A 19,778-nucleotide genomic window follows, 5' to 3' on the forward strand; every position below is an offset into this window, starting at 1 on the left:
AGAAGTGGATTGGTGAGAAGAGTGTGTGCCTGTGTGTGTGGGGAGGCAGTAATAATGAGAAGAGGGGAGGCCAGAGTTCACAGGAGGAAGCGCCACCTCAGTCTCCGGGCTGAAATGCAACTTGAATGAGGACCAGGGAGCAGCGGTGTGTGTAAGAACAAGAGTGGGCTAATCTGTTTTTTGGGGAGGCTTCAGTGTAATTACTCAGAGAGATTAGTGCTTCAGTTTTTCGACCGATTAAAGGCTGCTTCCTGAATCGTTACAGGACAAGAACGGTGGAAAAGGAGAGCAGAGAGAGAGAAAGAAAGGATAATGAGGAATTCAATGAAATAGAGGATGGAGATGTGAGTCTGTGTGAGATCTATTTACTTTACAAACCAGTGTCCTAAAACAGCATATTCCCTTTGGATGTATACACATGTATACAGCACATTCAGAATATGCGTCTCAATTGGGGTTTTTACGGCAGTTTGCGACAAGCGGCTTCTTGCCTGTTTACGGCCAGTTCTGGTTCATGTTTGCTCACCTGCTGGCTGCACCCTCCTCCTGATGACCAGATTCACCTGGCCATTGCGTGCCGCCCCGTGCATCAAGTCAATGACGTATCTGTGCGGCTTCCCCACCACGGGGATCCCATCCACAAACAGCAGCTCATCACCGGGCCTCAAGCGTCCATCTACATCTGCTGGACTCTTCTCGATGATCGCCCCGATCAAGATCTGTTATTACATGCAGACTGTTACATATGCAGGAAGTAGAGGACGCTGGACTACGAGAGTCTGTGAGTGTCACATGCAGTGGGTGTTAAGGTGGTTGTTATACTGATAAATAACTTAGAGTTACATGATTGAAATATTGTTTTGTTACGTTAACAGACAAAAGACACCAAAGCAGCCAGAGCAAGCACTCTCTCAGGGGTCAAAGGTCAGGGGTTAGGTGTACACAGTGTGTGTGTAGTGGGTTAGAGAGGAGAAAAATGACAGGGTTCCACGCCCATCGCCATACGAGCCTTCTCACGCGTCTCCGGACTCACAGGCTGCCCGGCCTCGTCCCCGCCCAGCACCCGGAAACCAAAGCCGGACTTCTGTCTGCGCAGGTGCACCTCCATGTCCTGGTACTCCGTCCCTGAGGCAACAGAGACACCATTATAAATATATTGTTTTCAGGTTGTGAGCAGTTTGTTTTTTAACAGTGTCCCTGCAGAGATATTTTACCTGAGGAGTCCACAGGAAAAACTGTCCTTGGTTGGCCAGGTTCTAGGAAAAAAAAAGCACCCATAAACAACAATAAATGCACAAATATTGTACATACAAATGCACACATAGAGAGGCAGCACACCAGCAAACACATTCTCCAATAAAGGCTGGAACAAGGCAGAAAAGACCCTGCCTCAGCATTAATGTCACCACCGAATTTCAGCATCATCCATAAACGTCAGGAAGTGCTTACAGAGTGTAATATACCCATCTCTTATTTACAGGCTGAGGTGGGATTCGAGCACTGATCTGCAATCAGGGGCTTCACACAACACCATGATCTGCAAAATGAACTCAACCGCAGACTGAAGTGGCTGCGAATGAAAAATTGATTCCAATTGTAAGTATTTTAATCACACTGAGCGCTCTGCTGGGACTCAGCGGGAAGACGGGAGGAAGAAAACCATGACTACAGACGAGAGGAGTGACACAGCTGTTTCACCACATACAGCGCTTCTGATGGAGATTAGAGAGGAACAATGCTAATGTTTTAAACCATGCCTTTTTTTGCAGTCAGGAATCACACCGAAGTGACTTTCAGATGAATCTTTTTTAAATGCAAAAAATGTATATCGACAAAATAATCACACCTCGTGGTCCATTTAATAGAAGCTCTGAGCTTTCGATCATATCTCATGAGGTTAATCACCAGATGTAGTTCGCTCAAGTGTCAAGATTTTTAGATTTTCAATTTTCCATTTTTTTTTCAGAGCACTTAAAGGATGTCTCGTCCATGTTAGCGTAAAAAAATCCCGACCCCTGACCTTTACTAAAAGACTGATCGATGTATCCACGGCTGAAGAGGAAGGAGAGACGAGGAGAGGTACAGAAAGACAAAGAGGTTTGACAAGGAGACCTTCTGACAGCCACGTCCACTTGACTTACAGAAGAATGAACACCAGTCCTGTCTGTGAAAACTTTTACTATTTCATGTCAACCACCACAACCTCAAAGAAAAACAAAAGGAACCTCCAAGAAAGTGCCACTGATGCTGACACACCACACACGCAAAACCAGACTACATTCATCTTTTAAATCATATTTCTGAACTGCACCAGACATACAGTATATACACAGGGATGTAGCTGCACCAGGGGACAGTGAGGTCATGTCCTCAGTATTTTTTTGTCTCGGTGTTAATGAGGTTTTATGAAACTGCGGATTTTCCATTATTAATTAAATTAAAAGCTCACATATGGTATTTAATAAGATAATTCCAGTACTTTTAGACTTTGAGAATTACTGAACAGGCCTACCGGGCACAAGCCCAGGGTCCCAAATAGTCAGGGACCCCCTTCCCCCCTGGCCTTCAGCTGCAAAATCATCACTCAAAGAGACATGTATCAACCAGGAAGATATTCAAAATGAGCACAAAGAAACATAAAACGACTACAAAGAGAAAAATAGAGACTAAAAAAAATTACAGAGATGCAGAACAGCTGCAGAGACACAAAGAGACTCACAACGACTATGAAAAGTGGCAAAACAACCACAAAGAGACACAAAACAACTACAAAGAGACACAAAACAACAGAGAGATGCATAATGACCACAAAGAGACACTAAGCAACTACAAAGAGACATTAAATGACAACGAAGAGACACGAAGCAACTACAGAGAGACACAAAACTACAAAAAGGTGTAAAGCAACCACAGACAAAAAATAACCACAAAAAGACCAAAACAATTACAAAGAGACACAAAACCACAGATAGACATGTAACGACTACAAAGAGACACAAAGCAACTAAAAAGAGACACAAAACGACCACAAAGAGACACAAAACCACGGAAAGATGCGTAACGACTGAAGAGAGACACAAAGCAACTACAAAGAGGCATAAAATGACCTCAAAGAGACACACAACAGAGAGATGCAGAAAGACTAAAGAGAGGCACAAAACAACAACAAAAAAGCTAAACAACTACTGTATAAAGTCTGTGTGTCTTGCTCCTGTAGGAGAGGTGAGGGGGCCTTTTGCATGTCTGTGCTCAGGGGCCCGTTGTCTCATAATCTGCCCATGACAATGCGGCCATATCCTCAGTATTTTTCTGGGAATTTGGGGGTTTTGGCAATATAATATATAGTATATATAATATATATATATATATATACATATATATATATATATTATACATAAAAAACTTACACATAGTTGGAATTAATATTAGTAGACTCAGTATATTTCAATTGGACTGCTTTTAGGCCTATACATAAGAGATTCGCAAGAATGAAAAAGTTAATTTAGACCTTCTTGTTGGGAAATACTATTTAGAGACGGTTTAATTAATTAAATTAACTTAAATAAAGAATGAAAAATTTAAATAATTAAAAATCTTAAAGACCTACATCTGTAAACTCTCTAAGGGGGGTGAGTTGTGATGACTTAGACTCAGTATTTCTAAAATCCTCACTGCAGCCCTGCATACACACACTGTACACCCATAAAAAAGCATATATACTAGTTTCTACTACCTAAAATTCCCACAGGCCATTAGAGTTTTTATGATGCATCCTGATGATATCGAGACAAGAAAAAATAGTTTCTCCACATTTAACAAGTCAGAGGATGGTAATAATGCAGGCACCGAAGCATTATGCCCTAAAAAAATCAGCTGCTGCGCGGAGTGTTTATTCATAAACACATCTCTGTTTACGATGTGAGCTGGCAGGATGTCAACGTCTAGATGTAAAGATCCTTTAAGTCAGTAAAAAGACTGAGCCGACAGCAAGTGTTTGTTTGTGTGTGTGTGTGTTGGCTTTGTGTGGGCATTTAATGAGAGAAGATCAAATGAGATAATATGAGGAATTAGTAGCTGCAGATGCTAATAGAGGAATATATCTGATGATAGTGTAAGGATGAGGTATTCAGGTTGATTGAAAGAGGTCGACTCATTTGAACAAGCTTCAAAAGTGAACAACAACAAAGAATCTGTGACTCAATTTGTGTGCGTTTGAGAGAGAAAGAGAAATGAATCTTCACTACTCCACCTTCCAATTAGGAGTCCGTCTTTCTTCAGCGCTAGAGAGGGAGTGTTTGTCACAATGCTACTACACCCGCAGTATCAGCTCTGGTACTTACGCCTACTCTCATAGATAGCCCTGGACTTCTCATAAAGGTCATAGGGGTCTGGTTTAGCCAGGGCCAAGGCCTCGGAGGCTGAGTCTGGGACCGAGGCCCTGTGGAGATGGTGTGTTGGGAAGGGGGCGTTGTGGGGGATAACGGGGGCTGACAGGCTGGTCTGAGCAGGGCTGCCCTGGACCTGCTGGGACTCCCACTGCTCCAGCACCTGTAAAGCACAGCGGCATGACGGGTCAATATTTCGCTACCACCTTTTCCCCACTCGTGACAGTCGATTTTTAGCTTGGTAACCATGACAACAACACTAAAAACTGACTTTAGTGACTTTTGACCGTTCGCTAAACCCCACCGCTCTTAGTTACTGTTACTACTCCTGTCAAGACTTTAGTTCTCGCACAGCTCACATGCAGTTTACGATGATAATTGTGTAATTATCACTCAAAATTTGCAGTAATCTTTGAAACTGTGTGTCTTCGATTATAGACACAGGTAGACAAATGCAGGTTTCTCATTTTCAGCCGACGACAATGGATTTTGTTGGCTGAAATGGCGACTCTTCCTAGTTGATTTGATCAGCTGCAGCCAGCTTCATAAGCTTATGCCATTGCTAATATTAGAATTTTCATGTTTCCAGTGTATTATTTTTAAAATGAAAAGCCTGTAAAAGGACCTTGAATATGCACATACAGGATAACCTGCTAAATAATTGAGGCTAAAGCTCTCAAGGCATAACGTCACCAACCTCGCCATCAGCTGATGGTCCATAGGAGATGGAAATAAAGAAGCAGCATTGTATAGAGCTACTATTATAGTACAGTATTATTTATAAAAATGTAACTATTCATTTTAACATAATCCTTGGATGGTTTGGATGCATTTGCATTATAGAAAAAACTTACTCAGACAAGCAGCACAGTGTATTATAGTATATACTGTATATATAGTATTATTTATGCATTGATGTTTGTATTTTTCAAACAGTAGCTACGCTTCATTTTTACTTGAAAAAGGGATATGAGGATGAGTAAATGAACGGCCCACCGGCTATCGCCTGACGATGAAGTTGTAATTCCACGCTTCAAAGCCCGGCGCTCTTCCTGGGGGCTTGCTTGCCCCAAGAGGCTGATCAGTTGTCAGACCGATAGCCGATGGGTTCTGGGATTTACGAGATATTGCTGCTAACGTTACTCCAATCTCTGAAATCATCTTAAAATAATAAACACATTTAATACATTTAATAAATTCCTTTTATCTTTGCGCTTGCGTTTTTTAGTTTTGAACATAAGAAAAGACGCACATCTCCAAACTTTGACTGATGTGTATCTCTCTATCGCCCTCTTCACGTTGTTTCTGAATGCGGAGAAATCCAAAGCTTGACAGGTCTGCTATTCCTAGTTACGGTTGCTAAGCTATGATTGGACAATCACCGTTCCGGGGGAGGGGTTTAGCGAACGACCAATTCATGCTAGACAGACGGGAAGCCAGACAGTTAGTGAGGTTAGTAGTTGAAACAAGCAAAGGCCTCTATGACGTTTTTACATCTCAGCGTATATCAAGGATGTGTGTATGGAGAGGAAAACATGTAGAAGGATGTGACAAAACAGATGAATATGGCCTTATTTTGAAGGGGAGTTTGAGGATGACAGCACTTTCAAATGATCCTATTGGTCAGTGCATTGGCTACTCTGTTTTTATAAGGTATATTAATGCCAATTTACATAACTTTCATCCAAAAACACATTTGGAAATGTGCTGTCTGGAAGCGTTTGAGGTGACGCTGACGGTTTTGACAACACCAGTCAGTCAGAGTGTCAGCCTTGATGTGTCAGATAAGTCAGGCCGCTCCAGTCACAGCACGACACTAAGCAGATCGCCAAGATGACACGTTTGACATGTCAGAAAGAGTGAGAGACGGATCCGGAGGGAGAGACGAGCCTTTTGAAACTGAGGCGGCGAGACCGGCTGCATATGGCACGCTTTAATATTGAGAATCGCGGGGCATCTGGTTCAAGATGTACCGAGAATAAATATCAGCTTCATAAAAAGCTACGGGACGGAATCAAAAGTGTTTCCACTCTTTTTGCGGTTTCATTCGTGACTGCTATTGATGTGAAGCACGTCTGCACAGGGCAGGCTGGGACCTTGTTAAGGCTGGGATTACGCTGCCGCATCCTGATCTCTCTTTTCTCTCTCTGTCTGTTTGATTAAGACTGTTGAAGCACTCTGGCTGGTCAGGTGAATACTGCAGGCCTTTACATGACAACATTATTGAGTAAAAAACACCTGCACATGCTCCAACATTAAGTAGCTGTTATGTACAGTATTAGCTAGATTTGACAGACAAATCTCGATAAGCTCATTTGCAAACGAAAGTCTCAGGAGCTGCAGGCTGAGCTCAACTGTAGGTCGATATGACAATTAGGCGATTCCCCGTTCCCTTATTAGTCAAATTCTCCCATATTTCATTCTCAGAGCTGCAGAAGTCTTCTTGTAACAAATGATACCCAATTAAACTGAGGCTGAACTCTGTGTGCGCGGGGGGCTCAGCAGCTGGGGGAGAGCCGCAGGGCGGGGCGGGGCAACCAACAAATGAACACTTGGGGTTGGGGGGGGGTAAAGAGAGAGAGACGTGAACAGACAAGACAGAAGAGAGAGACGCTCTGCATGCCGTCTGCTGCTTTGTGGCGTTCAAAGCTTTTTCCTCGGCGCTCAGAATTACAATTACTCCGAGGGAAATGGAGATTGATTAAATCGAGAGGGAGGAGAAATGATGAACAATGAGGGGAATTTCAGGTGTCTTAAAGGATAACTTCAGTATTTTTCAACCTGGATCCATGTTTTTGTGTTTAAGTGACTAATGGGGACGATACCTTTGAAGGTGTTCCAGTGTTGAGGGAGAACGCTGCAGCCGGCAGCAGCTAAACAAGTTGTAATGTCATCATTTGGGGCAACCTGGTACCGTCATTTAGGTCCACTAAAAGTGCTTGTGATTGTTATTATAAGTGTCTGACAACATTATGGAAAGGACGATTAAAACGCTGATTAATGATTTCCAGGTTGAAAAATACATAATAATAAAGTTACCCTTTAAAAGCTACACAATGGAGGTTTCCTGTATGGAGGATGGAAGCTGCCAAAATAAAAAATAGTTGAATAAATAAATAAATTACTCGATAAATAAATACATAAATATGTCATTATATGTAGGAAAATAATATTTTAAAATAAATGTAGCCATTAAATAATTTGATAAAGTGTGACATAAATTGATATTTCTGTTTTAATTTGCTTCTTTATTCATTTATCTTTGTATCAATTCCCTTAATCATTTACTCTTCTGTTTAATTTTCCCTTTTATTTATTTATGTATTTATTTAAATGCATTTTTGTGGTTTTTATTTATTTATTTAATGCATAAAGAAATGTGTAAAGAAAATAATACAGAAATAAAAAGGTTTGGGGAAATAAATAAGGGGTGAAATACAAAGGGAAAGTTATGCAGAAATAAATACATATATACATACATTTAAAAATAAATATAAAATAACTAAGAATTAAATGCAAAAATAAATAAATACATTACAATATAAATAAATACATAAATAAGGAAAAAGGGAAAATGAAACCGAAGAGTAAATAAATAAGGGAATTAATGCAAAGATAAATGAAATAAAGAAGCAAATTAAAACAGAAATATGAATTTATGTCACATTTTTTCAATTAATGAATGGCTAAAATTATTCATAATATTATTTTTGCTATATTTAATGACATATTTATTTATTGAGTCATTTATTTATTCATTTATTTTTGATTTTGGCAGTTTCCGTCCTCCATATTCCTGTGGTTGTCATTTGTGATCTGGAATGATGACAACATGAGCTGGGGTCAGGAGCTGGTCAGAGCAGCGCTGGGAGGACGTCCAGGCATGAAATGGATTACACCCATAGTCGCACAAAGAGAAACAAAACAAAGATGGGCAGAAAACACTCGTGTGCAGGCATGTGAGTGTGACAAATACACATGTAGACAAAGTGAATGTGATCTAAGAGGATGTTTGGTGGGTAGAGTTTTTAGCGTGCCCAGGGACTGCAGATGATACTATAGTGGAGTATTTATGGTGGCGGCGGCAGCAAAAGATACCACATGAGGGCTTAATGTGACAAAAGGACATAAAGGTGAAAGATAAATGACCAGGGAGCAAGTGTAGGGGAGTATGGAAGTGCAAAAAAAGCTTTTAAAAAATCGGAAATATTGCAAACACTGTTATAAAAAGAAGATAAAAGAGGGATGAAAGCATCTGGGCCATGCCAAAGCAGTTAGAACAGAGGCTTAGCAGCACTATCGCTGCAGCATAATTCAAACGCCCTCAGTGTGGATAACCCTGATGACACTATTCAGGCTATGAATTCTCTGACTTGCAGGATCAAGAGACAAGTGATGTTATGAGCAGGCCACTTGACCTTTTCTTGTCCTGTGACGATAAAGAAGGGCCAGCTGTTGTAAAAAGCCACGGACACATAGTGAATCATCAGTAGAGTTAGTACGGCGAGGGAAGTCATTTCTAAAAGATTCTGATTAGCACATACAGTATGCACACCGCAGCCATTGGTGCGAACGTGAACATCGACTGTATATTAATGATTAAAAAAGCAGAAATGGGGACAGTCCGAGGCTGGTGCATGTTACCTGCTTAGGGGTCTTCCAGGGTGAATAGTGACCTGCAATGTTGAGAGAACAAAAAGATGCTTTAGACTGAAAAAGATGGTAGAAACAGATGATGAGATGTGTGGTTTAATTTCAGCTGTGAGAGCCAATTCCAGGGGGTTTATGAGGATAATAAAATGAAGATTAATAAAAAAAAAAAAAAACAGAATTACAGATAAACCGAATGAAAATAAGAATGCGACATGAAAAAAGTGTTTGTGAATGGTAGAAAAGACTCACACAGGATAAAAGCACAAAGCAGAAGATGGTGAATAAATATTGATGAGGCACCAACTCATTGTGAAGGCAGAGAGACTGTAGAGAAGACGGAGCTGAGGAGAATGCTCCAACACAGTATGAGATGTCCTGATATTGAACTGATGGACTTGATTAAACATGACAGACAGTGATCAACAGGTGGAGTAAATGATATGAACTAGAGGTAGCGATGAACTCATCTTTTCCAGTAGTGGTTATAGGATTTTTGTTCTGTTTTGGGATTAAAGGTGATTTATCATTTTCTGCATTGAGAAAAAAATGTATGTATAAATGTAAAAAAAGCATGAAAATTAGTATCATGATATTATATAAAATCATAATTAACTGATTTGTTGGCCACTGGGGGGCAGCAGAAACAAGCTGCAAACACTAACTGACATATCATCACCTTTTAAAGGAGTAGTCCGCTGATTTATCAATGCACTCCTGTAATAATGTCGAAGATGGACAGTTAAATCCGCTCTCCTGTTTAATTTCCCCTTTTATTTAATTAATTTTAAAATATATTAATTTATTTTTGCATCTGTTATTTATGTATTTAATGCATAAAGAAATGTGAAAAGAAATGTATAAAGAAAAGAATACAGAAATAAATACGTTTGGGGAAATAAATAAGGGGTGAAATGCAAAGGGAAAATCGCGCATAAATAAATGGATAAATGCATAAAAACATAAATATGTAAATAATTGAATAAATAAATAAATACAAAAATGAATAAATAGATTGAAAGTAAATGCAAAAATAAATAAATACATTTAAAGGGAATTTATAAGGGAATTAATACAAAGATAATTCTCCCAAACACCCATAACAGACTTTCCGTAGGTTCATCAGAGCGTTTTCGCTGATAACACTATTGAGAACGGTGAGATTGAACCAAAACAGTAAAAAAAAGTAGTTAAAAAAACGTATTGTGATCCATTCTTAATATAAAAATATCTATAGTTGCTTTAAAAGTTATTCATTGTTTCTGTTTTGCAAACTTCCAAATATTTCAGTTAAAGTTCCATTATATATCAGCTCCCATAAGGACTTGGTTTACTGTTCTCATTGTTACCAACAGAGGGATTTGTGGATCTACCGTAGATCTGTCGGGGGCCTCAGCAGTGACAATGAAAAGGCGGTGGGATTTGAGAATGCTTCCCTTTAAGTAGGTTCAGGATGACTGTCTGTACTGCACAATAAAGTGGTTTCAGTTTGTAATACAGTGCAGCTGGTAAAGGGCACACGTTCTCCTTGACTTTCCCATTCATCTTGCTTTGACCTTTAAAAAGGTACGCCACATTTTCGCTGTTTACAACATTGTTCGAGCACAACACCCAGAAATCTATCTCAGATGATGAAAGCAAACAATCGGTAACAGCAGCAGCTGACATCAGTACGTGATACACACTCACACACACAAAGTAATGAAACATATGCTCCAGCACTGCTTCTTTAGTCAAATCCACAGGAGGTGCACACTCCATCTTCCTGATTCAATTCCTCTCCTTCCTGTCTTTCAAGTGCTGCCACGCTCTCCCTCGCGGGACACTACAAGCATATGCAAATGGAGGGATCGAATTATGGGGTGACTGCTCGAATTATGCGCCAGCCTTCCCAGCGTTGGCCTGGCGAGACTCCAATCACTCACTATAAACATTCGTCTCGCTGAGCCGCCAGTGGAATGGTGACAACATGGAAATTAACAAAAGCGACACAAAGAAATTCAGCAATGTGTTTTTTTTTTTTTTAAAACTGTCAGCTTCTCTCAGTCAAAATAAGCTTTAAAATAAGATTATACAATAGCTTATCCAAAACTCAAAGAACATTTTTGAAAAGTATGACAACAGCAAGGGACAGTGTCAGTAGCGAAGGACACAGCGAGCGACAGAGCAGCCCTCGGAGTGGGTGACACAACCTGAGCTGAGCTGGACGGACAGGAAAGGAGGGGCACTACCAGGCATCACTGACCGAGGTGATCCTCGGGGTAGAGTCACTGTTAAGTCAGGCGTACCAGACATTTAGTTGGACGTGGGTGTCAGAGTGCCCCATGGCGAAAAGTTGAGACTGAAAGAGAGACTGAAGGAGGAAAGAGAGAGGAGCTGTCCGTGGTGCTGAAAGCCCTTAGACTGAATGCTAACCAGACTTGTCAGCTGGGCTGCAGAAAGCTACTGTACATGAACCCTGAGGTGTCAAACTTGCACTTAGCTTCGAAGCTAACCGGTGTCACGTCCTTCTGTAAGTGTGATACATGCAAGACCAGGAGGGCAGGATGTCTCGCTTGTTCAAGCCCCACACCGAGAGGTAAAAAAAAGGTCCCTATATTCATAGGCACCTCAGCCCTGGGATGTAACGATGAATGTGATTGGTTGAGGTCGTGCCTCGTTTTCAATTTCTGCCCCAATTAAAGAGTTCTGAACTGGGAAGTGTTTCCAGAAAGCCTTTCTGCTCCAGTGGTGCTGAAAAAACAAAATAGCCAAAACGTGCACACTAGTGGCGGCTGGGAACTTAAAACATTGGGGAGGACATCTAGAAAACCAGTAGTTATTTCTCTTATTTTTGCATTATGTAGGGGCTCGGTGCTGCTTGATCCCTCTTGCCTCTTAAAAGTAGAGGAGGATCAACCTCCTCTGCCTCTATGGACCATCCAACAATATCAAACACATACGGCGACATTTGTTCACCCATAGAACAAAACACAGATCTCCTTAATTTCAATGAGAGCCTAATACCAGCCCTTCAATTATTCAAATGACACTATGATAACACTAGAATTGATGGCAGTGAGTCTTTCAGCCCCTTTATGAATCTCCATTTCATGAGGGAGGCTGGCAGTCTTCACATAACATCCACAGCAGCAGAAAACCGATTCTATCCGCTTCTATTCAAATGCCCGTTCCATGTTCGCCTGATGTTCTCGAAAACCAGCCTCGTTGCAGCCGCGTGCAAAACAAATTATTTACAAGGTTGAATATGCATGATATTAATGCTCAAACAACAGCACAATTTATTCAACCACGCTCATGCAATCACTGGGTAATCACTCCGTCCCATTAATAAGGAGCGCTTGATTTGTTTAAGAGGTAACCGAGGTTAGTGATTCCACTCCTCCCACACACACAGGGAGGAGAATCTAACTTTTGCTTCTGTGATCTAATTTTGATAGAGAGGTGCAGGGATGACTTATTCTTTTAGGCCAAACAGGAAGTTAGCATCGCCCTGGTTCCCTCATCAAAAAACCAATGGGATTGTTCCATTGGATTTTGGATTATTGCAGAAAATGAGCTCTGAGGCAAACAAATGTTTATGATACAAGTTTTTGTTCAGCAAGATAATCTTCACGAATGAACACCACTTTTACGATTTTTGAAGCATGAATGCAATCGCCACAAGTAAAAAGCTCGATAATAAAGCGTTACCGCAACTTGTGATTTCGGAGGTTGTAGCTGGTTCAATCTTAAAGCTAGGGTGAAGATACTGGCATCATATGAAACTAGAAAACCTAATGAATCCATTGGTACTAACCATGTCATGTTGGCTTGTTGCGAAGGAGGTTAAACAACGCTCCAAACTTACGCTAAATTCTGGCGAGGAAAAACTGTTACAGCCATTTTCAAAGGGGTCCCTTGACCTCTGACCTCAAGATATGTGAATGAAAATGGGTTCTATGGGTACCCACGAGTCTCCCCTTTACAGACATGCCCACTTTATGATAATCACATGCAGTTTGGGGCAAGTCATAGTCAAGTCAGCACACTGACACACTGACAGCTGCTGTTGCCTGTTGGGCTGCAGTTTGCCATGTTATGATTTGTGCATATTTTTTATGCTAAATGCAGTACCTGTGAGGGTTTCTGGACACTATTTGTCATTGTTTTGTGTTGTTAATTGATTTCCAATTACAAATATATACATACATTTGCATAAATATATATTAATACAAATTAAATACTTTAATGGATTGACAGCCCTTCACAAAACATTTATTTCTCTTACGCTTGTGTTAACCACAGACCTTATTTCAAGTATCTAACTAAAAACCCAATCAAAAAACCTTCCAGATGAGGGAACCGTAAGTGCTAATATGCTAACTCATTTCTGTGTTTTAGGACTCATTCCTGCTGCACTCTATAAGGCTGAACGCCATGTTGTTTAACCCTTTCTATCTCTGCTATGATCTAATCTCAGCATCTCGTCCATCATGCACCAGGTCCTTCGCTGTCTTCCCGAGGCCGACCGGCCGGGATATCGATCCCTGGCGGGCAGCCCCTCTGGGTTTGGGGTGGGGGGGACAGAGCTGTAAGTGTGAACACGGCCGACAGACTACTGGCAGAGAGCCGGAATCATCACTCTCCTCCCTTTCTCTTTCTCTTTCTCTCTTTTGTTTCCAACTATTCTATCTTGCACACACACATCCAATGAATCACTGTCTAGTTACACACCGATTCCCTGGGAGGCTGGAGGAGGCTCAGTGAATCAAACCCTCCTCCTTCTTTTCTTTCTCTACAAAGCAGACCTTCAGCCGAGGTCTGCATGGCGCTTAGAAAGGCCTCTGGTCATCCGTGTACACACGACCGATCTCAGGTGAAAGGTCAAACCGGGCGGCTGATTCATAATGTGCAAAATTTACCCATGATAGTACTAGTGTGCGGGGGCTTGTGTGCAGAAGGCTGCCTCGGGATGTGTGTGCGAATAAGACGAGGAGAAGAGTAGTGTGTGCCCGGCCGGCGTGTAGGTGTGTGTACAACCTGTGTGAATCAAACCATGTGGCTCGGCGTTTTTTTTTTGTGAGTGCGTGGGCGGCGGGCTGCGGCGAGGGAGAATGCGGCCTGTTAGAGGAAAGCTAAATGGGCGAGCGTACATGTGAACGAGCTGAAAATCTTCAGCAGCTAATTACAGCCCTGCGTCTCTGCTGGTGTGGCAACGAGGACACAGCCTGTTAATGGTCTAGATAGCCACTAATGAGGCTGTCTAGCCGTGCACACAAATACACACATGCACATATGCTGGCACACACACATATACACACACACACAGGCGTAATAATCACTGGTGATGAGAGACAGAGTGCCCATTTGTTGGGCAAAAAACGACTCAGGAGTCAAACTCAAATTTAAGGTGATGGGGCTTAATTGACTGGATGATCACAAATGTTTGGACGGTGAATTGGTGGTCAGCTTGGCACTAATGTCTCGCTTTTAATGGCGAGTTCTTGGGGGAGTCGTGACACATGAACTAGAATGACGGTATGGTAATGGTATAGACGTCTGATGGAGCTACTTAGTTTAGCAAAAAGACTGGAAACAGGGGAGAACAGCTAGCCTAGTTCTGTCCAAAGGTTACAAAATCTGCCTACAAGCACCTCTGAAGCTCACTAATTAACACGTTATATAAAAATCAGGTGTAAAAACAACGTGGTTTCACTGGGGGGTTATGTGCCGGACTACTTCTTGGCTGGACTAAGTCTTTCTTGGCAGTCATACAGTGACACCAAGACTCTCTTCAGTACATTGTAAAAACTATATTGGTAGCTTGGTGTAATTTAATCTCCATAAACGGATTCTGCATTTATATGTAGAATCTGTAGGCAACGGTTTTTGGTATTGGAAGCTTTCTGGTTGAAATTTGTAGTCCGAGTAGTATTGACCAATCACGATCGAGCAGGCTGTGATTGAATGCAGGTAAACAGTCCGTGTTGAGAGCAAAAGAGGCGGAATACAATCTGGGAACCCACCAGCTATTGTCTGTCGATGATTTAGCTTTTCATTGTTTTAAAACTATCTTGTAAACTGGCTATTTACATCTGGACTCCAATCATCTCAAGTTGTTAATCGGAGGTTGATCTTCTGAGCTTTCGCATCACGGATAAAGGCACCAACAAATCAGCGTGGGCAGGACGGGTTGAGTTGCGTCTATATTTATGAAACAATAACACAGACGCTCCGTAGTCCGAACCAAGACGGCAAACTTTAATACTCCTTTCAACCCTGACAAAGGCAGCGCAGACCAGATCCACTCCTTCCGTTCTTACCTTTCACAATAAAAGCCCTAGGCATATAATATTTACAGGCGAATATTTCACATTTTTGTGTTGTAAATTTGTCACGCCCTCCGGTGTGTAAAGGCCTTTAAAACTATATATTTAAGTTTGTAGTCGAAGTTAACTGATGTCATTAGACGAGTGCTGAAAAAATTAGTTGATCCATTAGTTGACTGATTCATGAGTTTGATATTATTGTGAACTGTACTTCATCACTCAAAGATTTTCTCTTTTTCCTCCTAAAAAAAAAGATGTTGAATGCTGCCTCAGCTTTCCACTCAGCCCTCAATCTTCCCTTACAACAAGCTGTAAAGCCTCGGCTCTGTTTGCACTGAATCTGCTCAGTGAAAGAGCAAATCTCATGTGATGACGGTGATAAAGAGCGTTAAAAGCAGCGTCAAGGATGTCAGAAGCTGCCACTTTTCTTCATGATTGTCTCTTTTGTTGATGATGATTATACTGTACCTGTGTCCCAGAATGATTATGGTAATGATTTATTGGCGCTAAAACGCTACATGTACTCTCTGCATTACGAATAATAAACCCGTTGCTGCTCTTCTTTGGCTCTTTTACTGCGTCCATGACATCCAGCTAAGCTGAACAGAGACTGTTGCACGCTGGCTTCTCACTCTGTACCTTCACGATTTTTCTCTGCTCCTTCCTATTTCTAAGACTTCTGAATCACTTTCCCAACTTCTCCCTCCCTCTGTGTCTTTGTTGTGCAGATAAAGAGTTGAAAAAAAGACAGGAGGTGTGTGTGTGTGTGTGAGACCGACAGAGACCTGTAATTATTGATGAAGCTCAATCTGTGAACCTTCCTTGCCTCGCCAGCCATTTGTGATCTCTGATGCTGGACATTAGGAGTGTGTCGTCATAGCAACGGCACCATAAAACAGCCCAAATAGTATTGTTGGCTTGTGGTTGTGGGAGTTATGAGGGCGTAAAATGCCGTCAATCACTCTTCCACTTGACTAAGTGTACCAGACGCTAAGAGGTGGGAGCTCTTTCCTCAGCAGTCATTCAAAAAAAAAGAAAGAAATCCCGTCATGCAGAAATATGCACACTCGCACACTTTTAAACTTAGTCAGCTGGCAGTGCTCGCTCAATCCTCCGCTTCAGATTGTGTTTTCAGTAAAAGTGATGAGCTGTGTGCTCGCCTCTGAACTGGGAAGTCTTTGGAGCGTGCGCCAGAGACGGAGGCGTGACAGTTGTTTGGTGACGGATATCAGCCGGTCGCCTTTCTCTGTGCTAAACTGGCCGGCGTGCACAAGCACTTAACAGCCAGTTCAATTAGATTGTGTGGCCAGTGTCCAGTGGTCTAAAGGAGCGGGGCCAAATGGTGGCGTGTTAAGAGCTGGAACATCATTCCAGCAGCGTGGTGACAGTTTTATTATGGTGGGTAATAGCTTGGCTAAACGCTCGAAGCTTTCTGAGGAAGTTGGGTGGAAAAACAGAATCAGCTGCAACCATAGACTGTATACTGTATAAGAAGTGGATGTAGTCACTGTGATGTCACCCATTGGTTTGATGACTGCTGTTTTGAAGCTTTGAGTTCTGCATTTTGGCAATCGCCATGTTGGTTTTTGCAATCAGAAGTGACACTAGAGGGTGGAACTAAGTACAACCAAACGCTGAATAAGACATTTTTAGACCATAACATTTTTTAGAATTAATGTTCACAACTGAAAGGGTTCAAGTTGTGAGGCGAAAACACAGACAACTCCCAGACCGGACAACGCCGTGGTAGCGACCTGTCAATCACAAGGTAGCCACGCCCTAAAGCATCCCCTGCTTTATGGTCTATTTGACTCTAAATGGGACCATAATTTACTAAATGAACATCATGCTGTATTGAAGAAGACTTGAAACTAACGATTGAGACCGTAAACTCATGTTTACAATGTTTACTGAGGTAATAAATCAATGGAGAAGTAGACTAATTTTCTCATAGACTTCTATACAATCAGACTTCTTTGTGCAACCAGAGGAGTCGCCCCCTGCTGGCTATTAGAAAGAATGCAAGTTTAAGGTACTTCAGCATTGGCTTCACTTCTCAGCCGCCCGGCTGCGACTCAAACCTCGCAGTGGTTGCTGGGAGTCTGACACAGTTCACACTTATTATAATCTGGAGTATTTATGTTGCTGAGAATTGTTGCTTCAACTCTAGTGAAGTAAATAGACCACAAAGATCAAGTAGCTCAAAAGATTCACTTCAAAACAACTGCACAGAGAGACAAAACTCGACTGAACCAAAAGGACCTTCACTGGAAACAAACACACTCAAGACTTTAAGCTGTGTAACGGCCTTGGAGTTAGATACATATAACAAATCATTCAGTCACATGAAAGGTATATGGCTTAAACTATTTATCAATTATTCAGTTGATTATCTTCCAAATTAATAGATTGTTTAGTCTATAAAATGTTGGAAATCACTAAAAAAGCTCAAGCTTCCAGACTCACTACTGATGCTACAGTCGTACCATTCTCTCTTTTTTTGCTTGTTGCCCCTTAAACAAACCGATAACTCCTTGCAACACCTCGTCATAAGTTGCATGTCAATAACGTGGGAGCAGTTCAACTGAAGATGTTCAGATCTCAGATGATTTTAAAAGGCTCAAAGAGGAGATAATTAGAGAAAAGTCTGAAACATGAACATTTTTCTAACCAGGCAATCAATTTAATATAACAAACTGGATTTCACTCCGAGCCCTTTCCGAGGTCCCGACCCCCCCAAGTAGGGAACCACTGTTTGAATTTCTGCCTGGTAGCATAACACCAGCACCCTAACCTCTTATACTGTATTATCATTTTGAAGTGTGTGGGAAGGAGAGACAACTAAAGAGGTAAAAGTCAACAAAGCAAACATCACAAGACTTTAAGAAAGATAACACATCATTAGCTTTTGCCACATCACAAATCTGGATATGTGGTTTTCTCCGTGTTTATCTCCATCATGAAGAAAATAAATTACAACGACTTTATTGTGACTGTTTTCTCCCAGGAGGGTCTGAAGTCTCTGATCTTAATGAGCTTAAAGTCTCTCAGTGTTTTCCTGCTTAAATCCACCAAAATACTCTCAAGACATCTACGCTGTCTGAAACTCCACCCAAGTGGTATATTTGGCACGTTTTCTCAGCCTTCGTCATCCCTACACATGTGTGCCATATGCACCGTGAGAGCAGACTGGGTGGCGTTTTTTTTTTTTTTTCCCCCACCTCTAGCACCCACAGCTTGTCAAGTCACAGGAAAAATCAACACAAACAGATGTGACACTGCACCCTGGTGTACCGTTGTGTAGTGGAGCTAAGCCATATCCAGATTTTGGAATAATGAGATGAAATATAGCATGTAAATAAGGTTGCTGCTCTCTCCACGGGCCAACGGGCTGCTTTTTTTTGGTTTCGACCTTCTAAAGCTCCGCGGCGAGTGAAGAACCCGGACAGATGGCGGGAGCGCTTCACCGTCGCGCAGATGGGAGTGTTTTTTTATGTTTGTGTGTGGGGAGCGTGTCGACAGATTGGAGATTTTTGAGGTGGTGGCACAAAACTTTTGACCTCTCCCATGTGTGTTTGTATGTTGGCAGATGACATTTTAGAGATACTGGCCTAAATATGTTTATTTTTCTCCTTTTTGTTGGATTATAAAATGTCCTCGTTGCTTATTGTTGTGTTTATTTTTCTCCCTTTTTGGGTTAGAAACTGTCCTTGTCGCTGCTAGACGCTAATTCTTTCACTCCTTTTTGTTGGCTCCCTGCTCGCTGACAGAGACACGGGCAGCCTAATAAAGAAATAAATGGCAATAAATCTATTCAGAGAGCGCTGCTGACCTTTGTGGGTAAGTCTCAGTGGTGTCTGTGGCACCAGACAGTTGGTATTATGATTGGTATGTGACATTACACAACACAAAGGCAGAAATCGGTTCACACAAAAGCGAGAATCTCCCAATCCAGTTGGCTTCCAGCTCGCACTACGAATGAGTGCGAGCACTAAAGTTCATCACTTAGAGGATGCCAACATAAATCAAGGACAGGTAAACTCAAACAGGGGGGAATCATTGAACAACATTTAACAACAAGGTTTCAGAGACAGATCCTATCTGCTCGCTTAATGAAGAGCCGCTGCTGCTGCTGTCGGTTCTAGATTTAATTAAAACCTAACGTTTTAATCTTCACCGTTGGAGCTTTGGCGGAGTCATCGCTGGCACATGAACTACCTCCACTACTCAACAAGAAGCTCAGTTTGTAGGCCGATCACACACAACTTCTGTCATTTGAGCCGTATACACTTTTAGGGGGAAGACGTGACAGTGAATCTTTTGCTTTCAATGTCAAATGCATCGCCATTAGAAGTCTGTCTGAAGCGTTTTTCAGGAACCACCACACACACACACACACACACACACACACACACACACACACTCACACTCA

The 19,778-nt window shown here is 41.6% G+C and overlaps 1 protein-coding gene across 15 annotated transcripts in view; it reads right to left on the reverse strand.

Annotated features, from left to right (window-relative positions):
- The window catches only part of magi2a (membrane associated guanylate kinase, WW and PDZ domain containing 2a), a 238,717-nt gene that overhangs the window by 20,930 nt on the left and 198,009 nt on the right, over positions 1-19,778 (reverse strand). For 10 of the 15 annotated variants that reach the window (XM_037759913.1, XM_037759911.1, XM_037759910.1 and 7 more), the window contains 5 exons: positions 9,030-9,061; positions 4,341-4,548; positions 1,215-1,256; positions 1,010-1,125; positions 527-719 (listed from right to left, as the gene is read on the reverse strand). In XM_037759913.1, the coding sequence (XP_037615841.1) occupies positions 527-719; positions 1,010-1,125; positions 1,215-1,256; positions 4,341-4,548; positions 9,030-9,061 (591 nt within the window). The remainder of the gene's footprint in view (positions 1-526; positions 720-1,009; positions 1,126-1,214; positions 1,257-4,340; positions 4,549-9,029; positions 9,062-19,778) is intronic. The other 5 variants (XM_037759912.1, XM_037759917.1, XM_037759926.1 and 2 more) reach the window with 2 other exon arrangements.

Source organism: Sebastes umbrosus, chromosome 23 (genome assembly GCF_015220745.1).
Source record: "Sebastes umbrosus isolate fSebUmb1 chromosome 23, fSebUmb1.pri, whole genome shotgun sequence".
In the NCBI taxonomy this organism is placed as follows: Eukaryota; Metazoa; Chordata; class Actinopteri; order Perciformes; family Sebastidae; genus Sebastes; species Sebastes umbrosus.